At 42.8% G+C, this 20968-nt stretch overlaps 1 protein-coding gene across 5 annotated transcripts in view; it reads right to left on the bottom strand.

Annotated features, from left to right (window-relative positions):
• Positions 1-20831, bottom strand: part of gpr155a (G protein-coupled receptor 155a) — a 72572-nt gene extending 51741 nt beyond the window's left edge. The window contains exons 1-3 of one of the 5 annotated variants that reach the window (XM_078552069.1): positions 20813-20831; positions 7310-7810; positions 5538-5937 (exon numbers count right to left, since the gene is read on the bottom strand). In XM_078552069.1, coding sequence (XP_078408195.1) covers positions 5538-5937; positions 7310-7712 — 803 coding nt within the window. In that variant the 5' untranslated portion in view covers positions 7713-7810; positions 20813-20831. Of the gene's footprint in view, positions 1-5537; positions 5938-7309; positions 7811-19657; positions 19784-20812 lie in introns of those variants that run through there. The other 4 variants (XM_078552070.1, XM_078552071.1, XM_078552068.1 and 1 more) reach the window with 4 other exon arrangements.
• Positions 20832-20968: the final 137 nt, after the last annotated feature.

Below are 20968 nucleotides of genomic sequence, written 5' to 3'. Positions count from 1 at the left end.
TCCTCACACTTATCCGGATTAAATTCCATTTGCCACTGATCAGCCCAACTGACCAGCCTGTCTATATTCTCCTGTAACCTAACGCTATCCTCCTCACTATTTACCACCTCACCAATTTTTGTGTCATCTGCGAACTTACTGATCAACCCTCCTACATTCAAGTCTCAATCGTTTATATATACCACAAACAGCAAGGGACCCAACACCGATCCCTGTGGAACCCCACTGGATACAGGCATCCAGTCACAAAAATACCCCTCGACCATAATCCTCTGCTTCCTGTCACTCAGCCAATTCTGGATCCAATTTGCCAAATTGCCTTGGATCCCACAGGCTCTTACCTTCGTTATCAATCTCCCATGCGGGACCTTATCAAAAGCCTTGTTGAAGTCCAAGTAGACTAAGTGTTAGACAAATGAAATGCCTTCCAAGAAGTTGGTTAGCACCTGTCAAGCAGTGAAAGTAGTCTCTGAGAGAAGAACTGCTATGAAGAGAAGGGGAGGTGATGGCGGCAGTGTAGTGGTATTGTCACTGGACTGGTAATCCAGAGACCCAGGGTAAGGGGAATTCAATAAAAATCTGGGATTGCAAGTCCAATGATGACCATGAAACTATTGTTGTAAAAACTGGACAAACCACCCTCGGCACCGGAAATGACAATGGCAAACCCTGTCCCACCAGCAGGGGTGTCGGCACAGGGACTCTGGACCCCAAGTCTCGTGGCACCAGGCCAAACACGGGCAAGGAAACCTCCTGCTGACTTCCATGTACTGCCCACCCACAACTGATGAATCAGTGCTCCTCCATGTTGAACACCATTGAAGTACCGAGGATGGCAAGTGCGCAGAATGTACTCTGTGTGGGGAACTTCAATGTCCATCACCAAGAGTGGTTCGGTAGCACTGTCACAGACCGAGCTGGCCACCACAGACCGAGCTGGCCAAGTCCTAAAGGACATAGCTGCTAGACTGGGTCTGCGGCAGGTGGTGAGGGAACTAACAAGAGGGAAAAACATACTTATTCTCACCACACAGGAGTAAGAGTGACCACCACACAGTCCTTATGGAGACGAAGTCCCGTCTTCACATTGAAGATACCCTCCATCGTGCTGTGTGGCACTACCACTGGGCTAAATAGGATAGATTTCAAACAGACAATGGATGTGCAACCATGAGGTGCTGTGGGCCATCAGCAGCAGAAGAATTGAACATATTCTGTAACCTCATGGCCCGGCATATCCCCCACTCTACCGTTACCATCAACCCAGGGGATCAACCCTGGTTCAATGAACAGTTCAGGAGGGCACACCTAAAAAGGAAGTGTCAACCTGGTGAAGCTACAACAGAGGACTACTTGCGTCCCAAACAGCTTAAGCAGAGAGTGATAGATGGAGCTAAGTGAGCCCACAACCAACGGATCAGATCTAAGATCTGCAGTCTTGCCACATCCAGTTGTGAATGGCGGTGGACAATTACACAACATGGGATAGGGGAGGGTGAGGCAAATATCCCCATCCTCAATGATGGAGGGGCCCAGCACATCAGTGCAAGAGATAAGGTATTCACAACAATCTTTAGCCAGAAGTGCTGAGTGGATGATCCATCCTGGCCTCCTCCATCACAGATGCAGTCTTCAACCAATTCAATTCACTCCACGTGATCACTAGATAGTGCAAAGGCTTTGGCCTGACAATATTCCGGCAATAGTACTTATAATAGACTTGTTTTCCAGATCTTGCTGCACTCCTAGCCAAGCTGTTCCAGTACAGCTACAACACAGGCACCTGCCCAGCAATGTGGAAAATTGCCCAGGTATGTCCTGTACACAAAAAAACAGGACAAATTCAACCCGGCCAACTACTGCCCTATCAGTCTACCCTCCATCATCAGTAAAGTGATGGAAGGGGTCATCAACTGTGCTATCAAATGGCACTACCTTAGCAGTAACCTCCTCACTGACCCTCAGTTTGGGTTCCGCCAGGGTCACTCAGCTTCAGACCTCATTACAGCCTTGGTTCAAACATGGAAAAAAGAGCTGAACTCCAGAGGTGAGGTGACATCAAGGCAGCAGTTGACCGAATGTGCCATCAAGGAGCCCTAGCAAAACTGGAGCCAATGGGAATCAGGGGGAAAACTCCTCCGCTGGTTGGAGTCAAACCTAGCACAAAGGAAGATGGTTGTGGTTGTTGGAGGTCAGTCATCTCAGTTCCAGAACATCACTTCAGGAGTTCCTCAGGGCAGTGTCTTCGGCCCAACCATCTTCAGTTGCTTCATCAATGACCTTCCTTCCAGCGTAAGGTCAGAAGTGGGGATGTTCGCTGATGATTGCACAATGTTTAGCACCATTCGCGACTCTTCAGATACTGAAGCAGTCCATGTCCAAATGCAGCAAGACCTAGACTATATCCAGGCATGGGCTGACAAGTGACAAGTAACATTCACGCCACACAAGTGCCAGGCAATGACCATCTCCAACAAGAGAGAATCGAACCATCGCCCCTTGACATTCAATGGCATTACCATCACTGAATCTCCCACTATCAACATCCTAGGGGTTACCATTGACCAGAAACTGAACTGGACTGGACTAGCCATATAAATACTTTGGCTACAAGAACGCGTCAGAGACTAGGAATCCTACCGTGAGTAACTCACCTCCTGACTTCCCAAGCCTGTCCACCAACTAGAAGGCTCAAGTCAGGAGTGTGATGGAATACTCTCTGCTTGCCTGAATGCGTGCAGCTCCATGAGCACTCAGGAAGCTTGACACCATCCAGGGCAATGCAGCCTGCTTGCCTGGCACCCCTTCCACAAACATTCACTCCCTCCACCACTGACGAACAGTGGTAGCAGTGTGTACCATCTACAAGATGTACTGCAGAAATTCACCAAGGCTTCTTAGACAGCAGCTTCCAAACCCATGACTGCTACCATCTAGAAGGACAATTTTGGAAATAATTTGGAAATATATTGCCTTTCCTTCGCTGTCGCTGGGCCAAAATCCTGAAATTCCCTGCCTAACAGCACTGCAGGTGTACCTACACCAGAGGGACTGCAGCAGTTCAAGAAGGCAGCTCACCACCACCTTCTCAAAGGCAATTAGGGATGGGGGATAAATGCTGGCCTAGCCAGTGACACCCACATCCCCTAAATGAATTTTTAGAAAGCCTCTCCTCCAGCCTTGGCTGGGGATTCTTCAGTTTCAGGAAGCAAAGCCTTCCCAATTTGTCAGTTTCACTGTTGTGTATTCGCCTTGTTGACCCTGGCAAGTTGCTAACAGGTGAGGAAACAGGAGCTATGGCTGTTAAATACAGAATGGAGCAACAAAACAGTTCTTAATTGGTTTCCTGACAGACCCGGTAAAGGTTTTCCGCTGGCCTTCAATCCCGCCCCAATGAAACCCGAAAGAAGGGAGGATCCCTAGCTGACTTCACATTAATTGGATTTAATTTCCTGCAAGCAGAGAGTATTCCATCACACATCTTTGCCTGAGAAAATTCCTCCCAAAATGTTTGTCTCCTTAATTATAGGACTCACAACAAGAACTACTCACCTGCTGCCATATCTCATAGTTTTTGCCCTTGTCAATAACCATGGGCTGAATTTTGTTGGAGCGATGGGAGTCTTCGTCGCCAGCTAAAGTGCTGGCGAGACCCCTGCATCCCCTCTTTTCAGGAAGGCCCACCACATCTTTGCTACTCAGGCACTTGACAGACCAGCAGTGGGCCTTCACTTGGGATCAAGGACTGATTCACCGGCAACTCTTCTGTACTCAACAGGGCTACCAGGGAGTGGTAGCTGCTGTCAGTATTACACCCACCCGAGGCCTCGGATCGAGGAGGTTCCCAGGCACAGGTGGCTGAAGGGGGTCGCGTGGTTGGGGTCAGCAGCAAGGGCAGGCGAATGGCTCTCAGTGGGCCCACCCTTCCTGATGCTGGGTTCCTTGATCAGGCACCGAGTGCTATTAAATAAATGAGGAAGTCCCCGCGCGACAGCCCACAGGAAAATATGCTAGGGTTTGCTTGTCATACGTCCCAATGGTGAGCCACCCGCCTGTTGCTTGGGCAATATGAGCAACAGTGGGAGAAGGCCCTTATGTGGGTATTTATTGCCCATTTTAGGGCCTCAATTGGCTGTGGGGTGATTGGGGTGAAGGTGGAAAGGTGGCAGGGTCCCCACCTACCACCTTCCTGCCTGATTAAATGCCCCCTCCCCACCAAACTTGCCATGGGGGAGGGAACAAGATTCCATCCCATGAATCCAAACACCATGTTGCTCTAGATAACCCTTCCTTGTGCCTCAGTCCATATCCTCATCATAGGTATCAAGAACTGTATACTTACTTACTGGACAATTCTAGACTGACAGAATTTCCCTGTGTTGCTTACTTCTACATTCTCCTCCTCCTTCTATCACAGAATCAGAATCACAGAATCACACAGCGCAGAAGAGGCCCTTCGGCCCATTGAGTCTGCACCGACACGTGAGAAACACCTGACCTAACTACCTAATCCCATTTAAAAGCACTTGGCCCATAGCCTTGAATGTTATGACATGCCAAGTGCTCATCCAGGTACTTTTTAAAGGATGTGAGGCAACCCGCCTCCACCACCTTCCCAAGCAGTGCATTCCAGACCGTCACCACCCTCTGGGTAAAAAGGTTTCCCTCACATCTCCCCTAAACCTCCTGCCCCTCACCTTGAACTTGTGTCCCCTTGTGACTGACCCTTCAACTAAGGGGAACAGCTGATCCATATCCACCCTGTCCATGCCCCTCATAATCTTGCACACCTCGATCAGGTCACCCCTCAGTCTTCTCTGCTCCAACGAAAACAACCCAAGTCCATCCAACCTCTCTTCATAACTTAAGTGTTTCATCCCAGGCAACATCCTGGTGAATCTCCTCTGCATCCCCTCCAGTGCAATCACATCCTTCATATAATGTGGCGACCAGAACGGCACACAGTACTCCAGCTGTGGCCTCACCAAGGTTCTATACAACTCCAACATGACCTCCCTACTTTTGTAATCTATGCCTCAATTGATAAAGGCAAGTGTCCCATTTGCCTTTTTCACCACCCCACTAACATGCCCCTTCGCCTTCAGAGATCTATGGATACACACACCAAGGTCCCTTTGTTCCTCAGAACTTCCTAGTGTCATGCCGTTCATTGGATACTTCCTTGTCAAATTACTCCTTCCGAAGTGTATCACCTCATACTTTTCAGGGTTAAATTCCATCTGCCACTTATTGGCCCATTTGACTATCCCGTCTAACCTTACGGGTGGTCATTTACACTTGCCTTCCCATTTCTAATAAAATATACTTTTCCTCCGTTGCATCTACACTTAAATCAGTCACAGACACATGATAATTACAGGGAAAAGGCAGCTGTGAAAACTTTTTGATTTCACAACAGGAATCCCGATATTAAAAAAAGCTGCGCAACCATGTTAAATGCACAATATGGAAAATTTAAATGAATTGAATCAGGCACTAATTGTACTTATATCAGATGGCAAGATTTTTCTACTTACAGTTTGGCTGTGATCAGGAGAATAATTGCAACAAACGAATTTTTTTTCAGCTTCTCGATCTGCCCCACCATTGTAAGTCCAAGATAAAAGAGAGCTGAACCACTAAAAGAGCTTGCGAGACCATCCAGAAATTCTCCGATAATCACCGGAATCTTTTGTTCAAAGATAAAATTCCCACAAATTCCAACAATGACCATAAACACAATTGGGTTTTTAAAAACCTGTAACAGTACCAGTGCAACAGTCTTCAGTTTGCTTTGTTGGGTGTTCATGTTTTCCCTCCATTTCTGTATTTCACAGAAGATGAAACCAATTGGATTTAATAACATCAATGATATGGGAGCCACCAGGTAAATGTATTGAAGGTATTCTGGATATGTATCTCTGTACAGAGCTTCAACTGAAATACATATAAAACCATTAGATTACCATAACAGAATGTTAAATTCTTGGCAATGCAAGATTTATCTGAAGTATTTACACAGTATAGTGAATTTTTCAATATGTAATGTCATATTCCTCACAAAGCTATTTACAATAGGTATAAATCCCAATTGCCTCGGTTGTTAATTCTCTATTTCTCCATCTTACCTTTGCAGCCATTGATGTGCTCTCCATCACTTTTAGTGCCCTTGACCCCAGTAAAACATTTACTCTCTCCCAACCTGGTTAATCCCTTTGGTATGGTCCCCTATTTTCACTATAAGTCCAAGAGACAAAGACTTGCATGAATATGGTGCATAACTAGTTTATCCAACCATCATCAAATCTTTCTGGTTCATATCAACAAAAGCTTTAATTTATATAATGTCTTTTAACGTATTGTATCATCCTGGGGTGCTTCACAGGCGCTTTATCAAATCAAATTTGACATCAAGTCACATAAGGAGATATTAGGACATGAGACCAAAAGCTTGGTCAAAGAGGTAGGTTTTAAGGAATGTCTTAATGGAAGAAAGAGATGTCAAGAGATGGAGTGTTTTTGGGAGGGAGTTTGAAAGCTGAGGGCCTAGAAAGCTGATGGCACAGCTGCCGATGATGGAATGAGGAAATATAGGGATGCATCAAGCATTACTGAGCTCATCTTCCTCTGTCAAAAACTGTCCACTACCCAGGATCATGAATAGCAAATACAATCTCCGGAGCTTTTTTCTGAAATAATCAACTGTCTCATTGAACTATTTTCCTGCGCCCCCTCCACCCTTACCTCCAATTGGCAAAATTGAGACCACCTATTCAACTGCCCTGCCTTGCTCAGCAGCTCACCTTCACCGGGTCCTTTGCCATCCAAGAAGTCTCCATTTCTCTGATTATGGTCTTTTGGGAATTCTCTCCTTCCTTTCACCGTATTACATATAATGTCACAATCTTAAGTTCCCATTAAAATTATGCAACTTTTTTTAGCCTACTGAGTGACTCATTTTGTTTAAACAAACAAAGGGTATTTTCTACAACTAAATCACAAAATTTGGCAGTGGAAGCAACTATTCGCAATGTCTGGATCATACGTCTAACACTAACAGACACTTATCACAAGTCTTGGATTAATCGTCAGTACTTCTTTTTATGAAACTCTTCCATTTACACAAGGAGGGGGCAGGGGCAAAAAGAATCTGAGTACCAACTGACCATCTATACTCCCTCCCCATAGCTTTAATTGCTTCTCTTTGAGCCACATAAATGAGGTAGCAGTTTAAACTTGGAATTAATGAACTACTAAAGTTGAATACTAAAACAGTCAAGTTGAATGAAACTTCTTATAATAGACTTACCTATAGGGTATCCCAAAGCAAAATCATTACTCTGTGTGGCAAAAATTGGGAAGAGTCCAGCTTTACCAAATCGGCTTTCTGGACTTGCTATCACGAGAGTCAGAGTGCAGACAATTATGAAAACTGTAACCTTAGCCACAAGAATACTCCAAAGAAAACTCCAGTTTATGTGAGCCAAGTCTAAAACCACCATATTCTTAAAAAGGAGGCCAGGAAGTGCAAACTTTGAGACGAAACTTCCTAAACCTTTGGCCTGCGTAGAAGTGATGATGTTCACTCGTCCAGCAACATATCCACAAAGAATAATGCCAAAACACTCTAAGAGAGCTGGGAAAAGTCGATCAATAGACATTGAAGGAACAAAGCTCACAGAGGAATTTGTGCCAATATCCAAACTTGCCATGTTGTTAGCTTCCAGGCTTTTTTTTTGCAGGAGAATTTGAATCTGTGAAATGAGTCAATGATAGTTTTCATATATCAGATAGAGACTCCCATTGAGTGCTGAAAGAAAAACAATCAATAACAATCTGAACAGATATGTACTCATGGCATTAAAAAACAAATAGCAATTACCATTTTAAAAAATCTCCATCCTTCCCTAAAGACATTTATTCCTTGCTGGGGTATGATTCAATAGCTTCAAGGGGTCATGCCTTTTAATCTAAGGTGAGCCTTGGCGGGAAGTGTCAACTGCACAAGTGTATTGTAGTCAAGCCTGATCCTAATCTCACCCAACATATATACATAACCACTTATAGCATAGGTCACTAAGTACCCATCGGGGCAGCAGCTCTGCTCAATCATCCCTTTCCATAATCCAGAGGTATTAAGGCAAATTGTACTGTACTACAGATACCCTGGCTGAGATCAGTAAACCGTATCCACTCAACTATTGGATACAGCTGGGTATGTCTACAAGGGTAAATAACACCAATCAGTCCTATGGATGGTTTAACCAATATACACCTGGAGATCTGGCTGATATTTCCTACACTCAAGTCTCTCAATATAATGTAATCCTTCTTTGATATTATATTTTTGCTTGGGTCAAATAAAAGGTTTTAAGCTGTTTAACGGTTGAACAATTAATGGTGCTAAAGTAGGCATTCTGCACTTCAATACTGGTCATCATTGTTCTAATGTAGGGTTTCTACCTAAAATGTTACTATTTTCTCTTTTCATGTGTTGTTCGGCCTGCTTTCCATTTCTAACATTTTCTGAATTTATTTCAGATCTGCTGGATCTAATTTTTTTCCTTTGTAATAGATACTTATTCAGCCATTGTAATTCCACTGAATGAACTTGCTTTCATCTTAATAGTACTATTAAGATGAAAGCAAAATCCTGCAATGCTGGAAATCTGAAATAAAAACAAAAAATGCTGGAAAAACTCAGCAGGTCTGGAAGCATTTGTGGAGAGAGAAACAGAATTAATGTTTTGAGTCCATATGATTCTTCTTCAGAGCTCTTTGAAATCTCTTCATTGAAGATTTTGCAAGAACCTTTAGATTTATTCAAAAAAGGTGCAACATCTGGATATCCTCCTTTTTGCCTGCACAGGGCAGGTCCCTGCATATATATGTAGTTTCTAGCAAGCGTAAGTGAGTTACATTTCAAGCCTAACTGATAATCTTAAATTGGTTGTTACTGTAATTCTTAGCACACTCAGGATTATTCAGCAAGTGCTGCCCAAACCCAGAATCACATCTAACATTAGACATTATGTCCTGAGTTTTGCAAGCATAGGTTGGTTGAGTACAATCTGTGCTCTGCCTATTGTGAGCAGCCAAAGGTACATTTGATACGATCTGCCAGTTGTTGGGACATGCAGCCTATATGTACCCGGAAATGCACCAGCACTGAAATTTATATACCACATTACTCGTTTGTGTGGTAGGCAGAATAACCTTTTGGCTTGATGGCAGCATTTTGTAGGTGGAAAACACAGCTCGTGTTGCCACTGCATAGTAGTAGCGTGCAATGGGTAGCTTCACCTGTTTCTCAAATTTTTGAGATACTTTACCTTTCGAGGGTAACTTGAGGTAGATGCACTTTTCAGGTCCGAAAGTGCAGCCTTTGGCCCATTCGTGAGAACCTGTGACACACAGTGAGCAATAATCTGATCGGCATATCCATTATCCCGCAGGTTAGCTTTGATGTGCCTGATTTTGACATCAAGCTTGCACAGTGAGCAAATGGCTTGGGCCCTATTTATGAGATTACTGATAAGGCCAATAAGGCATGATATGCTGAATTGCCTCCTTCTTTGCTGTAAAGTTCAATGATTCTATGACTTCACAGAGGACAGAAAACTTGCCTCCTTCAAAAGGCCTAGTGGACCACTGTCAGTATGCAGGGCACTGAAAAATAGTGAGTTGTACTTAAGAAATTTTAGATGTTTACTTGAGTGTCAATCTCATAGAGCTTCCCCAAAAAGCTAAAAGTGCCTATTGTGTTAAGACTCCAAATTGTGTTTCTGTGCTCATAGGAGAATACTGAACTACATTCATTTCAAATGAAGAGAATTGCAATGCCTGTAGTATTATGGTTTAGTGCTTAGTTCCGTGTTTATAGTTTCAACTGTTTTACTGATCAAAATATTTTGCATTAGGCTCCTAATCCTGCTTTTATATTTGCTTCAATTAAATTTGATGGCTAAAACAAAGGAAGGAATTAACTAGCAAGCAACTATTGCCAATAGTAAGAAATATTATTTTGTACAGGGATGCAGAATAATGTGCTCGAAAGCAGTTTTATCAGAGAGAAGTGAGCCAGCAAAATAGCCAAGTATAACAATGACTTATATTTATATAGCACTTTTCAAGTACTAAAAATGTCCCAAGGAGCTTCACAGGAACATAAACATGATTCGCTAACTGGATAATCTCTCAGGTCTGTGTTAACATAATCAGAATGAGTGCGTCCTATTGTTTGAAGTTACTTTTAACTATAGATTGTGTGATGGTGCAAGAGGACAATGGTTGCAGAGTGAGGCACTGTTTTGCTTAGAGCGACTTATGTGTAAGCTATTTCAAAATTAATATTTGATATGAGGCTGCAGAAGATGGGCTCAGAAGAACATCATCGTTCAGCATATTTCATCCCATCCCTGCAGAATACCATTTCCCCATGGCATTCAACAGCTTAACCATCACTCAAAACCTCCCACCATCAACATCTGGGAGTTACCATTGACCAGAAACTTAACTGGATTAGCCTCATAATTACCATGGCAACAGAAGCAGGGTCAGAGGCTGGGAATTCTGCCATGGGTAACTCACCTCCTGACTCCCCAAAGCCTGTCCACCATACACAAGGCACAAGTTAGGAGTGTGATGAAATACTCTCCACTTGCCTGGATGAGGGCAGCTCCCACAACACTCAAGCAACTCAACATCATCCAGGACAAAGCAGCCCACTTGATCAGCACCTCATTCACCACCTCAAACATTCACTCCTTCCACCATCGACACACAATGGTAGCAGTATAACCATCTAGAAGATGCACTGCACCGATTTGTCAAGGCTCCTTCGATAGCACTTTCCGAACCCACAAGCCCTACCACCAAGAACAGGGGTAGCAAGGCGCATAGGAACACCAGCACTTTCAAGTTCCCTCTCAGTCACACACCATCCTGACTCCATTGCCATTCCTTCACCAATGCTAGGTCAAAATTCTGAAACTTCCTCCCTCAGAGCAGTGTAGATGGACTTACACCACATGGACTGTAATGGCTTACCAGCACTTTCACCAGGGTAACTAGGGACGGACAATAAATGCTGGCCTAGCCAGCAATGCCCACATCCCATGAATGAATGAAAAAAAATCTCCTCAGTACAGCATCTGGTTGTTTCTTAAATGAATCCTGGATCCTGGCCTCCATCTCTCTTCCTAACAAACTGTGCCAACTGTGAGTTGTTGTGCTTCTGGCTTCTTTATGCAAACTTAGCAATCACACACACAGGATTGATAAACTATTAAGTAGGTTCTATTTATTTGAAGACTACAACTCAAATGTGATAAAAACAAAAAACTGCGGATGCTGGAAATCCAAAACAAAAACAAAAATACCTGGAAAAACTCAGCAGGTCTGGCAGCATCTGCGGAGAGGAACACAGTTAATGTTTCGAGTCCGAATGACCCTTGGTCGGGAGTAGTCCCTTAGGGTTGGTCTGTGTCTTTGCAATAGTTACTCAGAAGTTAGAAAAGGTTTTAATTCTCCTAAGCTTTCCTAGGTAACTACTGGTATAACACCAGCGGAACCATCCAAAGTTTGCGATTTAAACCGCATTTTCGAATGATTCCCAGCGCAGCACAATTATCCAGAGGAAGTTAGCACTTCAGGGCAATTGCCATGCAAACCTTTACCTAGGAACTTCCTAGAGGGCTTCCCCAGCGCATCTTTGGGGTACCTCCCAAATCCAACCCTAGGGGGCACAGAAGTTACAGGCCATTAAGTTAATCACAACAAGTACAAAAATGTGATACTTAACAAAGGAGGTGGTATACAATCAATCCACTCGAACACTAGCTCTCTAGTTGACTGTAGAGCTGTCTCTTGCTGTGTTCTGTTGACTGGAGTCCAGTTTCTCTTCTTGGTGCGCACTGAGAGACTCAACAAGCTCTTCTCTTATGCCCTTTTCAACTTTAGCCTAATGCCATATTAGGTAAAACTCAGTCCTATCCATTTCATTGGTTCCAAATTACTTCATTAGCCATCCATTACTGCCCGCCATGTCTGCACCTTCTTCATGAGCTAATGTCAGATAATTCCTGTTTTTGACCTTTAAAAAAGTACCAAAATTCATACTTGTCTGACATTTCTTGCTTTCTACGACTGTGGTTTCACACCTAACTTCTCTGACTTATTTATTTCTACCATTGCTCTTACACAGATGTCAATTTGGAAAAAGATGTTTCTCAACATTTAGTCAAGCAAAGGTGCTTAAGGCAGTAATTTCATACAACTCCTATGACCTTTACTCAACACATAGTCCCAAGATAGGAGATTTCTACCCTCACTTGGTTCAAGTTTACCAAGTGTCCACAAATGCCATCTTGCAGTCTAGAAACATTTCCTTTCCTGTATATTTGTGTTCATGCAAGATGGCATAAAAGATGTCAATGTAGAACTGTTAGCAATCATGCTTTGTTACTGAAAGAGTATTACAAAGTTATTCATAAGAACAAGCCATGAAAATACATTAAACCCTATGAAGGTGTAATGGTTTGTTGGTGTGGTTGGTGACTCTGGCATACTTCACACATCCTCACTACCTTTTCGATATCATTGTTGATCCCTGGTCAATACATAGTTTCCTTGCCAGGCACCTTGGTCGCTCTATGACCATATGTCCCCGTGTAACTATGGCAATGTGTCCTGGTGAAGAGTTTCAGGTACAAGCACCTGCTTTCCTTTGAAAATCACGCCTCTTGAAATGCCTAGTTCATATCTGTATGGCCAAAAACATTGCAGGGTGTTGACTCAGACTAACCTTCTACAACAACTCTCCATAATGCCTTAATGTGTGGATCATTCACTATTTCCTCCTGAAATTGGTTACATTTGCATTGACCAAAAACTCATCAAATCAACACTGAATAAATCTTCTACTTCGATGTCTATGCCATCCACTTGCAGGTCTGTTAAATACATTTGCGTTTTTTCGGGTTTGGGAACCTGCTCAGTGAGTCTGAAGTAACCATTTTGCTACCTGGTTTGTAAAGGACTTCAAAGTCGTATCTCTGTATTTCTAACAGAAGTCGCTGTAGTCTGGGTAGTGCACTTGTCAGTGGCTTGCACCAAATCATTTCTGATGGTTTGTGGTCAGTTTCCAAAATGATCGTTTACCAAATAGGTACACGTGGAATCTTGTGATACCAATTACCAGAGTGAGTGTCCCGTGCTCTATATTCAAATAATTGGATTGCCCTTGTGATAGACTTTTGGGGCCAAATGCAATTGGTTTCTTGTCTTGCTCCTAACCCTTCTTGAGATGCGTCGACCTCCAAGACCATCTCCCATCTTCAGCCGTAGTATTGTAGAACATATCTTTTCTAACAATGCCTGTTTAAGTGACTCGAACATGTATTGATGGTCGTCCTGCCATTCATATGGAACATCCTTCCTTAGTAGCCCTTGAAATGATGATGCTCTATCAACGAAGTGGGGTACATATGGTGTTAAGAAGTTGAACAATCCAAGGCATCTCTGCAAGTTCTCTCTACCTGGGAAGTAGGCACATGGTGTACGTCTTTGAGTTTACCTGGGTCAGGGCGGATCCTGGAACTCAAATAAATAGAGCCAAAAAAATTAATCTGACCCACATTCACTTAGCATTTCCTGCTGTTGAAGACGAGCCCTTTAGGATGAGCTGCTGCCATTAGCAAGCATAAATTTCACTCATGCTCTTCTTTGGTTGTGCCCATCACCACAATATCATCGGCAATGCATGCGCATCCAGGAACATGTTCTGTAATTCTGTCCATATGCTGTTGGAACAGATCCTGACTAATGAATATACCAAAAGGTAATCTCTAGAAGCAGTACCTTCCAAATGGTGCCTGAAAGCACTGATCACTTGAGATTCCTTTGCCAAATGAACCAACACCCATGAGTGGCGTCCAACTTGAACAAAAAAACTTTGCTCCTGTGAATTTGGGATTCAAATTCCCCTAACACCGTGTCTCCTGCCAATGCAAAATGGCATTCTGCGCATGTGCAGAAATCCAGTGACATCACTCTGCTGTGCCCAGCATGCCAGTACTGTCTGCATGTGTGTCAATGATGTCACTACACGCATACACCATCTGCCTGTTTCTGTGCTGTTTCTGGGAATAAAAAGTTTTTTATTCGTTCGCAGGGTGGGGTTATGTTAGTCATTTCTCGTAATTAATTCCGCATAAGCTACATTTACATGGAACAATGGTCTTTTTCATGTTATTTAATCTGGATGGGCTACAAGCTTCCTTGATGCGGCTGTGTGCTATATGGAAATAAGCTCTGCAGATCAGGAGCAGTTCCTGACCAGCTATTCAAATGTTCAAGACAAATTTGTAAACTGAATGAACTAATTCAGTTACACAGATAGCCAGTCAAAAATAAAGAGAGGCCACACACTAAGCTGCCTGAAACATGGCCATGACGATTTGAGCAGCAACATCTTTGCTCCTTGCCGCTGCCAACTCTCTCGCTCATATTGACATAATGGAGTAGAACAGTACAACTGCGCATGCACGGCATTGGCAGCAAATGCAGCCTTCCTCTAATGTTGGGATCTTGTGTGGACATCTCTTTAGAGCAAGATTTAGACTTCTTGGGTCCAAGCATACCTGTATTGTGCCATCTTTTTTCAGTATGCACGAGATAGAGCTGTACTAATTGGTATGCTGATGCACATGACGGATAATGCTGTTATGTTCCTTGTCATCCAATTCACTCTTTAGTTTCTCCTGTATGTGCACACTGCACTTTCTCGGAGGGTTGATTGCTAGGTTTGCACCTTCTGAGGTGTAGTACAGCATCACCTCTGAAATTTCCTGTAGTGTCAAATCTGCCTGGATGCATCTGTTGTAGATTGTGGACTGGCTCAATGTGATTATTTTTTGGCCTCTTCTGGCACAGTTGGTGTATTGGTGATCTTGTGTGTGGTCACAGTGTTGAGTTCCGTACATACCGGCAACCCTGCTACTGTTGGTCTGCTTGTGTCCACCTGGTAGAATACTTAGAGTTTCCATGCAGATCTGCCATAGTTGCATTTCAATGTCAATATACTGGTGCAATGAATGGATGACACAGTCAGTTTGGCTGTTGTAGGTTGTATCATTGACTTTTAGGATTCTGACTAGTAATATGATCATGCTTGCCCCTGTGTTAAGTTTGGTGGTGAGCATGTGTCTGCCACTTTTCTTAGGGCATATGATGCTAATAGTAGCAAAAGCCTCTAACAGTGTCACTTCATCCACAAATCGTATCACATTTACGATGTGGAAAGCCTGTCGACTTTCTAATTGAAGATTTCTCCACTCTAAATCTTCACCCTGGCTGTCTTGCCGCTAACCTCATGCATGTGCATTTGTGCTTATGGGGGTCTCTGGCACACTCTCTGTTGTTGCAGCTAGTATGTTGCACATGGCTTTTGTTTGGTCGTATCTTATTGTAACCTCCAGTTGCCCCTTGGAACCGGATTTCCTGCATTGGTGAGCCCAATGCCCTCTTGCACTGCATGAATTCCAAAGGTCTTGGAACATAGGGCAGCTTTGCAGTGGATGCAGGAGACCAGACTTCCCACATGGCTTGCTTGGTTTCTGCATCTTAGCTACCGTGGCAATACTGGTAGCCACACCCAATGCTTGCAGGTGTTGTTATCCAGCCACTATGGCTTGAAGGACTGGAGTTAGCAGGGTTACTCGTCCACAAGCAGCAGGTAGCCAACTGAGCTAATTAAAATTTGTCATCAGAGATCAACTAGGATTTTCCAGACAGCTTCCAGGGCTCCGCAGGGAGCAAGAGACAGTGTAGCTGCCTGGAGATGGCCTCCTAGTGAAAGACTGGTGGTGGGTGGGGGTGCTCTTGGCAGGCTTAGAAGCCCACCATGCCTGTCTGGGTTCAGCAGCAGCCACAGGCCACTGTGTGGAGGGACAGTGGTGGCCCAGCTACTAAGGCCTTTTTTAATTTTAAATTTAGAAAAATTCAAGAGATGACGCCTCCAGCTTGGAGGTGGAGGTGATCATTCTTGAACCTTAACTTACCCTCAATGGCATCATGCTACTGCTTGCCAACTGGAGATCCTCCAATTGGCCCTCTAGCTTCTACAGTCCACCCACTATCCTTAATTGGATGACGAGCCTGCCCTCTGGCCACTAATTAGCCAATTCAGGGAAAATCACAGGTGATCACACTCCTCAGCCAGTACAGCTTCTGACACTCATTTGAGCTTGATGCCGGGATCTTGAAGCCCACAGGAAAATACTGTCCCTGGTTTTCTGTTGCTAATCTAGTTCTCAATTCATCTAAATTATAATCAGATAAATGAGTTATGCTTAAATGATACTAAAGTACCAGTCATAATATGACTGTATTGTTGAACTCGTCATGACTTTTGTACAGCAATTAATAAGTTAAGGGAAGGTCAGTTAATCAAGATAGCCAAGTAAACAAGCTTAACTATAAACAGAACTGTCACAAGACTAGGTCGTGGCACAGTATGAGCACAGCACTAACACAAACTTGGTTTAAAACAGTTGAATACAGACTCTTGGTGTCACATTTTATTGCACTCATTCTTGAACCTTAAAGGCTCTGACATTTAATGTCCGTGCTGTTGTACATTCTGAAAAATGCTGGCTGTTGATCTAAAGTGGTGTTTCCCCTCACTTTCAAATATTTTAACATTCCCTCACCCTCAAAAAGTACTGATGCAGGCCATTCAAATGTAGTCTTTTTGCCCACTGCCTGATTTCCTGCCTCCGGATTGGCAAGTTGTCTGTTGGGAAATAGCTCCTATTAAGTATGATGATGAAAACTCTGTATTTAATAGTAGTTTCTTCCATCTGCCAGCTACACAGTTGACATGAAGGAAGTCCCTGTGGATACAAAGGTTTTGTGGAAAAGTCCAACTCTTGGATAGTTGCTACCCTATACTGAAAAGATACAAGTTATGCAATGTTCCATACATCAGATATTTCTATGCAAGCTTTGCCTGCAAAGACACAAAGCCCAATGTACCAAAGGAAAGTGCACTGAGCATACACAAGGAAAGCTGTCATGTTGAATAAGGACTAAATATTTTTTGTGTAGTTATAATGGACACCTAACTATGTATAAACATTATATACAGGTCACATCCAAAAAATAACTAATTTACATTAAAAACATGTAAAAATTAAAAGGATTCAAACTGGAGCTCCTGGGATAATCAGATTTGTGTTCTGAAATCAAATTGCTGTTTTTTTGTTTTAAACCTACTAGTATATTATTTCTGGTGCTGTGCACTAAAGCCTATTTCTCCCTGATTAATATTTGATGGGTTGCACCTAAATAAAGCTAGGACTGAGTTCCTTGCAAAGATCATTTCGTGCTGTATATCACACAAACTCATGAACAAGCCCAAGGCCATCACTTTTGACCCTGAAAAGTGCCCAGTCTACCTCAGATTACCTTGGAAGGGCAAGGTATCTCAAAAATTTGAGCAATGGGTGAAGCTAGCTGTTTCATGCTGCTACTATACAGTAGCAACATGAATGGTATTCGTCATTAACAGGATGCTGCCGTCAAGCCAGAAAGACGTTCTGCCTATCACACAAATGAGTAATGCAGTATATGAATTTCAGTGCTGGTGTAATGCTAGGTATGTAGGCCATTCGTCCCAAAGACTGGCGGATCATATCCAATAGCAAGTCCCAGCTACTGTTCGCAATGGGCAAGCTACAGATCGTACCCAGCCAGTCTGTGCTTGCAAAACTCAAAACACAGTGTCCAACGTTAGATGTGATTCCGTGATTGAACAACATTTGCTAAATATCAACTTTAAGTACAGACAGCCTATCTAATACCCCCTCCTTATTAATTTTAAACCCTTCTAGTGTGTGAATTACCTCCTCTTTCACCACGGCCTGGGTAGCACATTGTTCCTTGATAAAGACAGATGCAAAGTATTAATTTAATGCCTCCATACGTAAATCCCCGTTTTGGTCCTAATAGGCCCTACTCCTCCTTTTACCACTCTTTTGCTATTTATATGCCTGCAGAAGACTCTGGAATTCTTTTTTATGTTGGCTGCCAGACTCTTTTCATACTCTCGCTTTGCTTCTCTTATTTGCTTTTCATCTTCACTTGGAACATTCTATATTCAGCCTGATATACAGGGTGAAATGACCTGATCAGGGTAGCCATTTTCACCCATGGTCACTTGACATTATGATTCGGCAAAATGGCGAGACGTGAACCCACTGGAAGCTGGAAGTGACAATGAAGACTGTAATCCTATGTAGAGCGTGCTGTAATGTATACATATGCAACTTGGGTTTATTAGTCAGGTTAAAACATTAATAAGGCTTATCTTTTCTGTAGTTTAGACTATTAATTGCCCACTAAGCAATGTTTAGTCTATGTTATTTTTTGTTTCTTTGTGAAAGTCTTATAACTTGAAATCTTGTTGTGCAATTCCTTTAAATTGATCACTGAGAATTCAATTATCTTTATAAAATTTATCAGTCTCTATGGGGATCATAACACACTCAAAAGAAAAGGTCATTAGTATAATCTCAAACGTTTCAAGTTATTGTGGGATTGCTCCTTGTAACATCTGACGCTTCAGGTATTGTTCCATTCCAGCCGCACCTAGTGCAAGGGGAATGAGGGCTTTAGCTGATACAAATAATGGGGAACAGCCTGCTCCCATATCAAGAATTGAGTGCCCACCACAGGGTAGAAACTGTGGTGGCAGATTTAAGGGGTTTATGGGAGGGGCTCTGTTTCTGATATAGAGGGTGATTGGTGCTTTCATTACAGCAGCAAGAAACTATCCATGCTTTATTAATCTGTTCAGTTTCAGAAACTTAGCTTGAGAAGGCAAGTCCATTTGGACAATTAGTAAGTTGTGTTTTTATCATTTTCCATAACCAAGGAGCATATAGAAATTGTACTCTGTAACTTGAAAACTGTTCATTCTATGTAAATTGATCAGTTGTTGGTTTGAAGTTGCACCTCCTATTTGGTGAAGTGCTTTTCAGTGCAGCTTTTGTAAAGAGGGACAATTCATTTGGAGGCTCTGGAACATTTCAGTATACAGAGTAAAGGGTTCCTTGCTATGGCTCTGGTGTTATGTGATCATTCATTTATACATTAGGTAGTCCGAATCATAGGGTGTGATGTCTGCTCACAGGAGTGCCCAGGGACACTAAAGCCAAGCAAATATTTAGTGTAATCACCAAGTGGTCCTTCCGTGTGAGCCCAATCCTGTCCTCACACACCTACAGTTCTAGCAGATGCCAATTAGCAGCAGGAATATCAATTGATTTTATCCTCCTTAACCAAGGGACACAAAGGCCAATTGTCACATTCATTCTGGTGTCATATGCTGAGATTAGCAAATTCATTACAGATTGAGATTGAACCTGGGAATTTCTTGGTCTTCTCCAATGTTTCAGTCATTTAATGCCTTAAACAACTGAGCCAGATGAGCCAAAGGTTTAACAGTGTCACCTGAAACCTGAGCTATGTTCTTGCCTTGAAATCATGTCCCTAAATATAGATAATATATAAATACTGCGCAAGAAGCATTCTTGGTAAATTCACAAAATACAATACATATCAAGCATACCAAATAGCTCATAGATCAGTTTACCTCAGATTTTGTCTTAATTCAATGCAGGTCTTGTGTTACGTTATAAAGAATAAGCAGTATTCTCTAGTCAAATGAAATAGATTACTATAAGTGATGCAACATCAATTCAAAATACAGCTGAGTAAACCTAAAATTTAATTATCCACCACCTTCAAGTTTTCATACTAGGAAAGATAGATAGTGGGACACCCAGCTCTTCACTGACGTTTGAGAATTTCACAAATTTTGTTTCAGTAATCAGCGCTCTACATTTTCAGGTTTGTATATACAGTTCCACTTTGTCTCAGCAAATATCAGTGTTTCACATTCACACTGCTCTGAAACTAAGTACCAGTGTCAAAAACATTATAGTATGGCTGCAGCTGGAAACGATAACGTGATGTATTTCTGGAATGCAACACAATCAATAGATACTGAGGGAATTATCAATCATTACAGAGTTCATAATGATTGATAATTCCAACACTTTCCAAGAAAAGGTAAACACTTGAAATAAATTAACAAATATTACATTATGCAATATTTACAACATTCAGCAATGACGCTACAGTAGCAGATAATTTAAGAAAGGAAGAGTAATTCTGCGTGATTGACAACGGTTATGGCAGGTCATGCTACTCTTATTTTTATGCGTTTTTTTCCCCTTCCACTCTCTTACTAATACATTTCTCTCAGCTTTAATGAAGCGTTACACCAGAAGAGGTTAACTTGTCTGGTCTCCATAGATGCTAACTGATCTACTGTTTGTCAGATTGACAATAACAATATTGTATGGTCCCAAGTGGTGGCACAGACATTGCGAGTTCATTATGCAATCCAGTCATCCCTTCTCTAAAAAACTGACACTTGCGACATTCAAACATTTCCCCGTTCAAACGTGACGGGAAGCTTACCGGCTCTATCCAGTTAAATTTCAGCTCTGTAGCCGCTGAATGATCCAAGCCAGCCACCAGCACAGAGCATTGCACCATCAGCTGAAGGTGCAGTGTTTGGGAAAATGTTTCTGCTGATCGTCACTGTCGCAAAACCTGGACATGAACTGGAACTCAAAGCATGTGTTGGATTAAGACGATGATCGGCGCTTTCACACGAAGACAGCACCGAACAAGGACACTTGATGTTTCTTTTCTGTAGAATGTATTAAAAGGCTGTTACCGTGTACATTGCTGAGGGATCTTGTCCTTTTCCCCGAGCTTGTCCTCTGCGGCCGGACCCACACTTCCCGCTCCGCCTCTCCGCTCAACTTCAGCACAAACTCTGCCGAGCGATTGCGCACCCGCACTGAGTGGCAGCGGCGCGGGGCCAACCGCA

The sequence above is a fragment of the Cetorhinus maximus genome, chromosome 11 (assembly GCF_964194155.1).
Source record: "Cetorhinus maximus chromosome 11, sCetMax3.hap1.1, whole genome shotgun sequence".
Lineage (NCBI taxonomy): Eukaryota > Metazoa > Chordata > Chondrichthyes > Lamniformes > Cetorhinidae > Cetorhinus > Cetorhinus maximus.
This window is presented reverse-complemented; position numbering and strand designations above follow the sequence as displayed.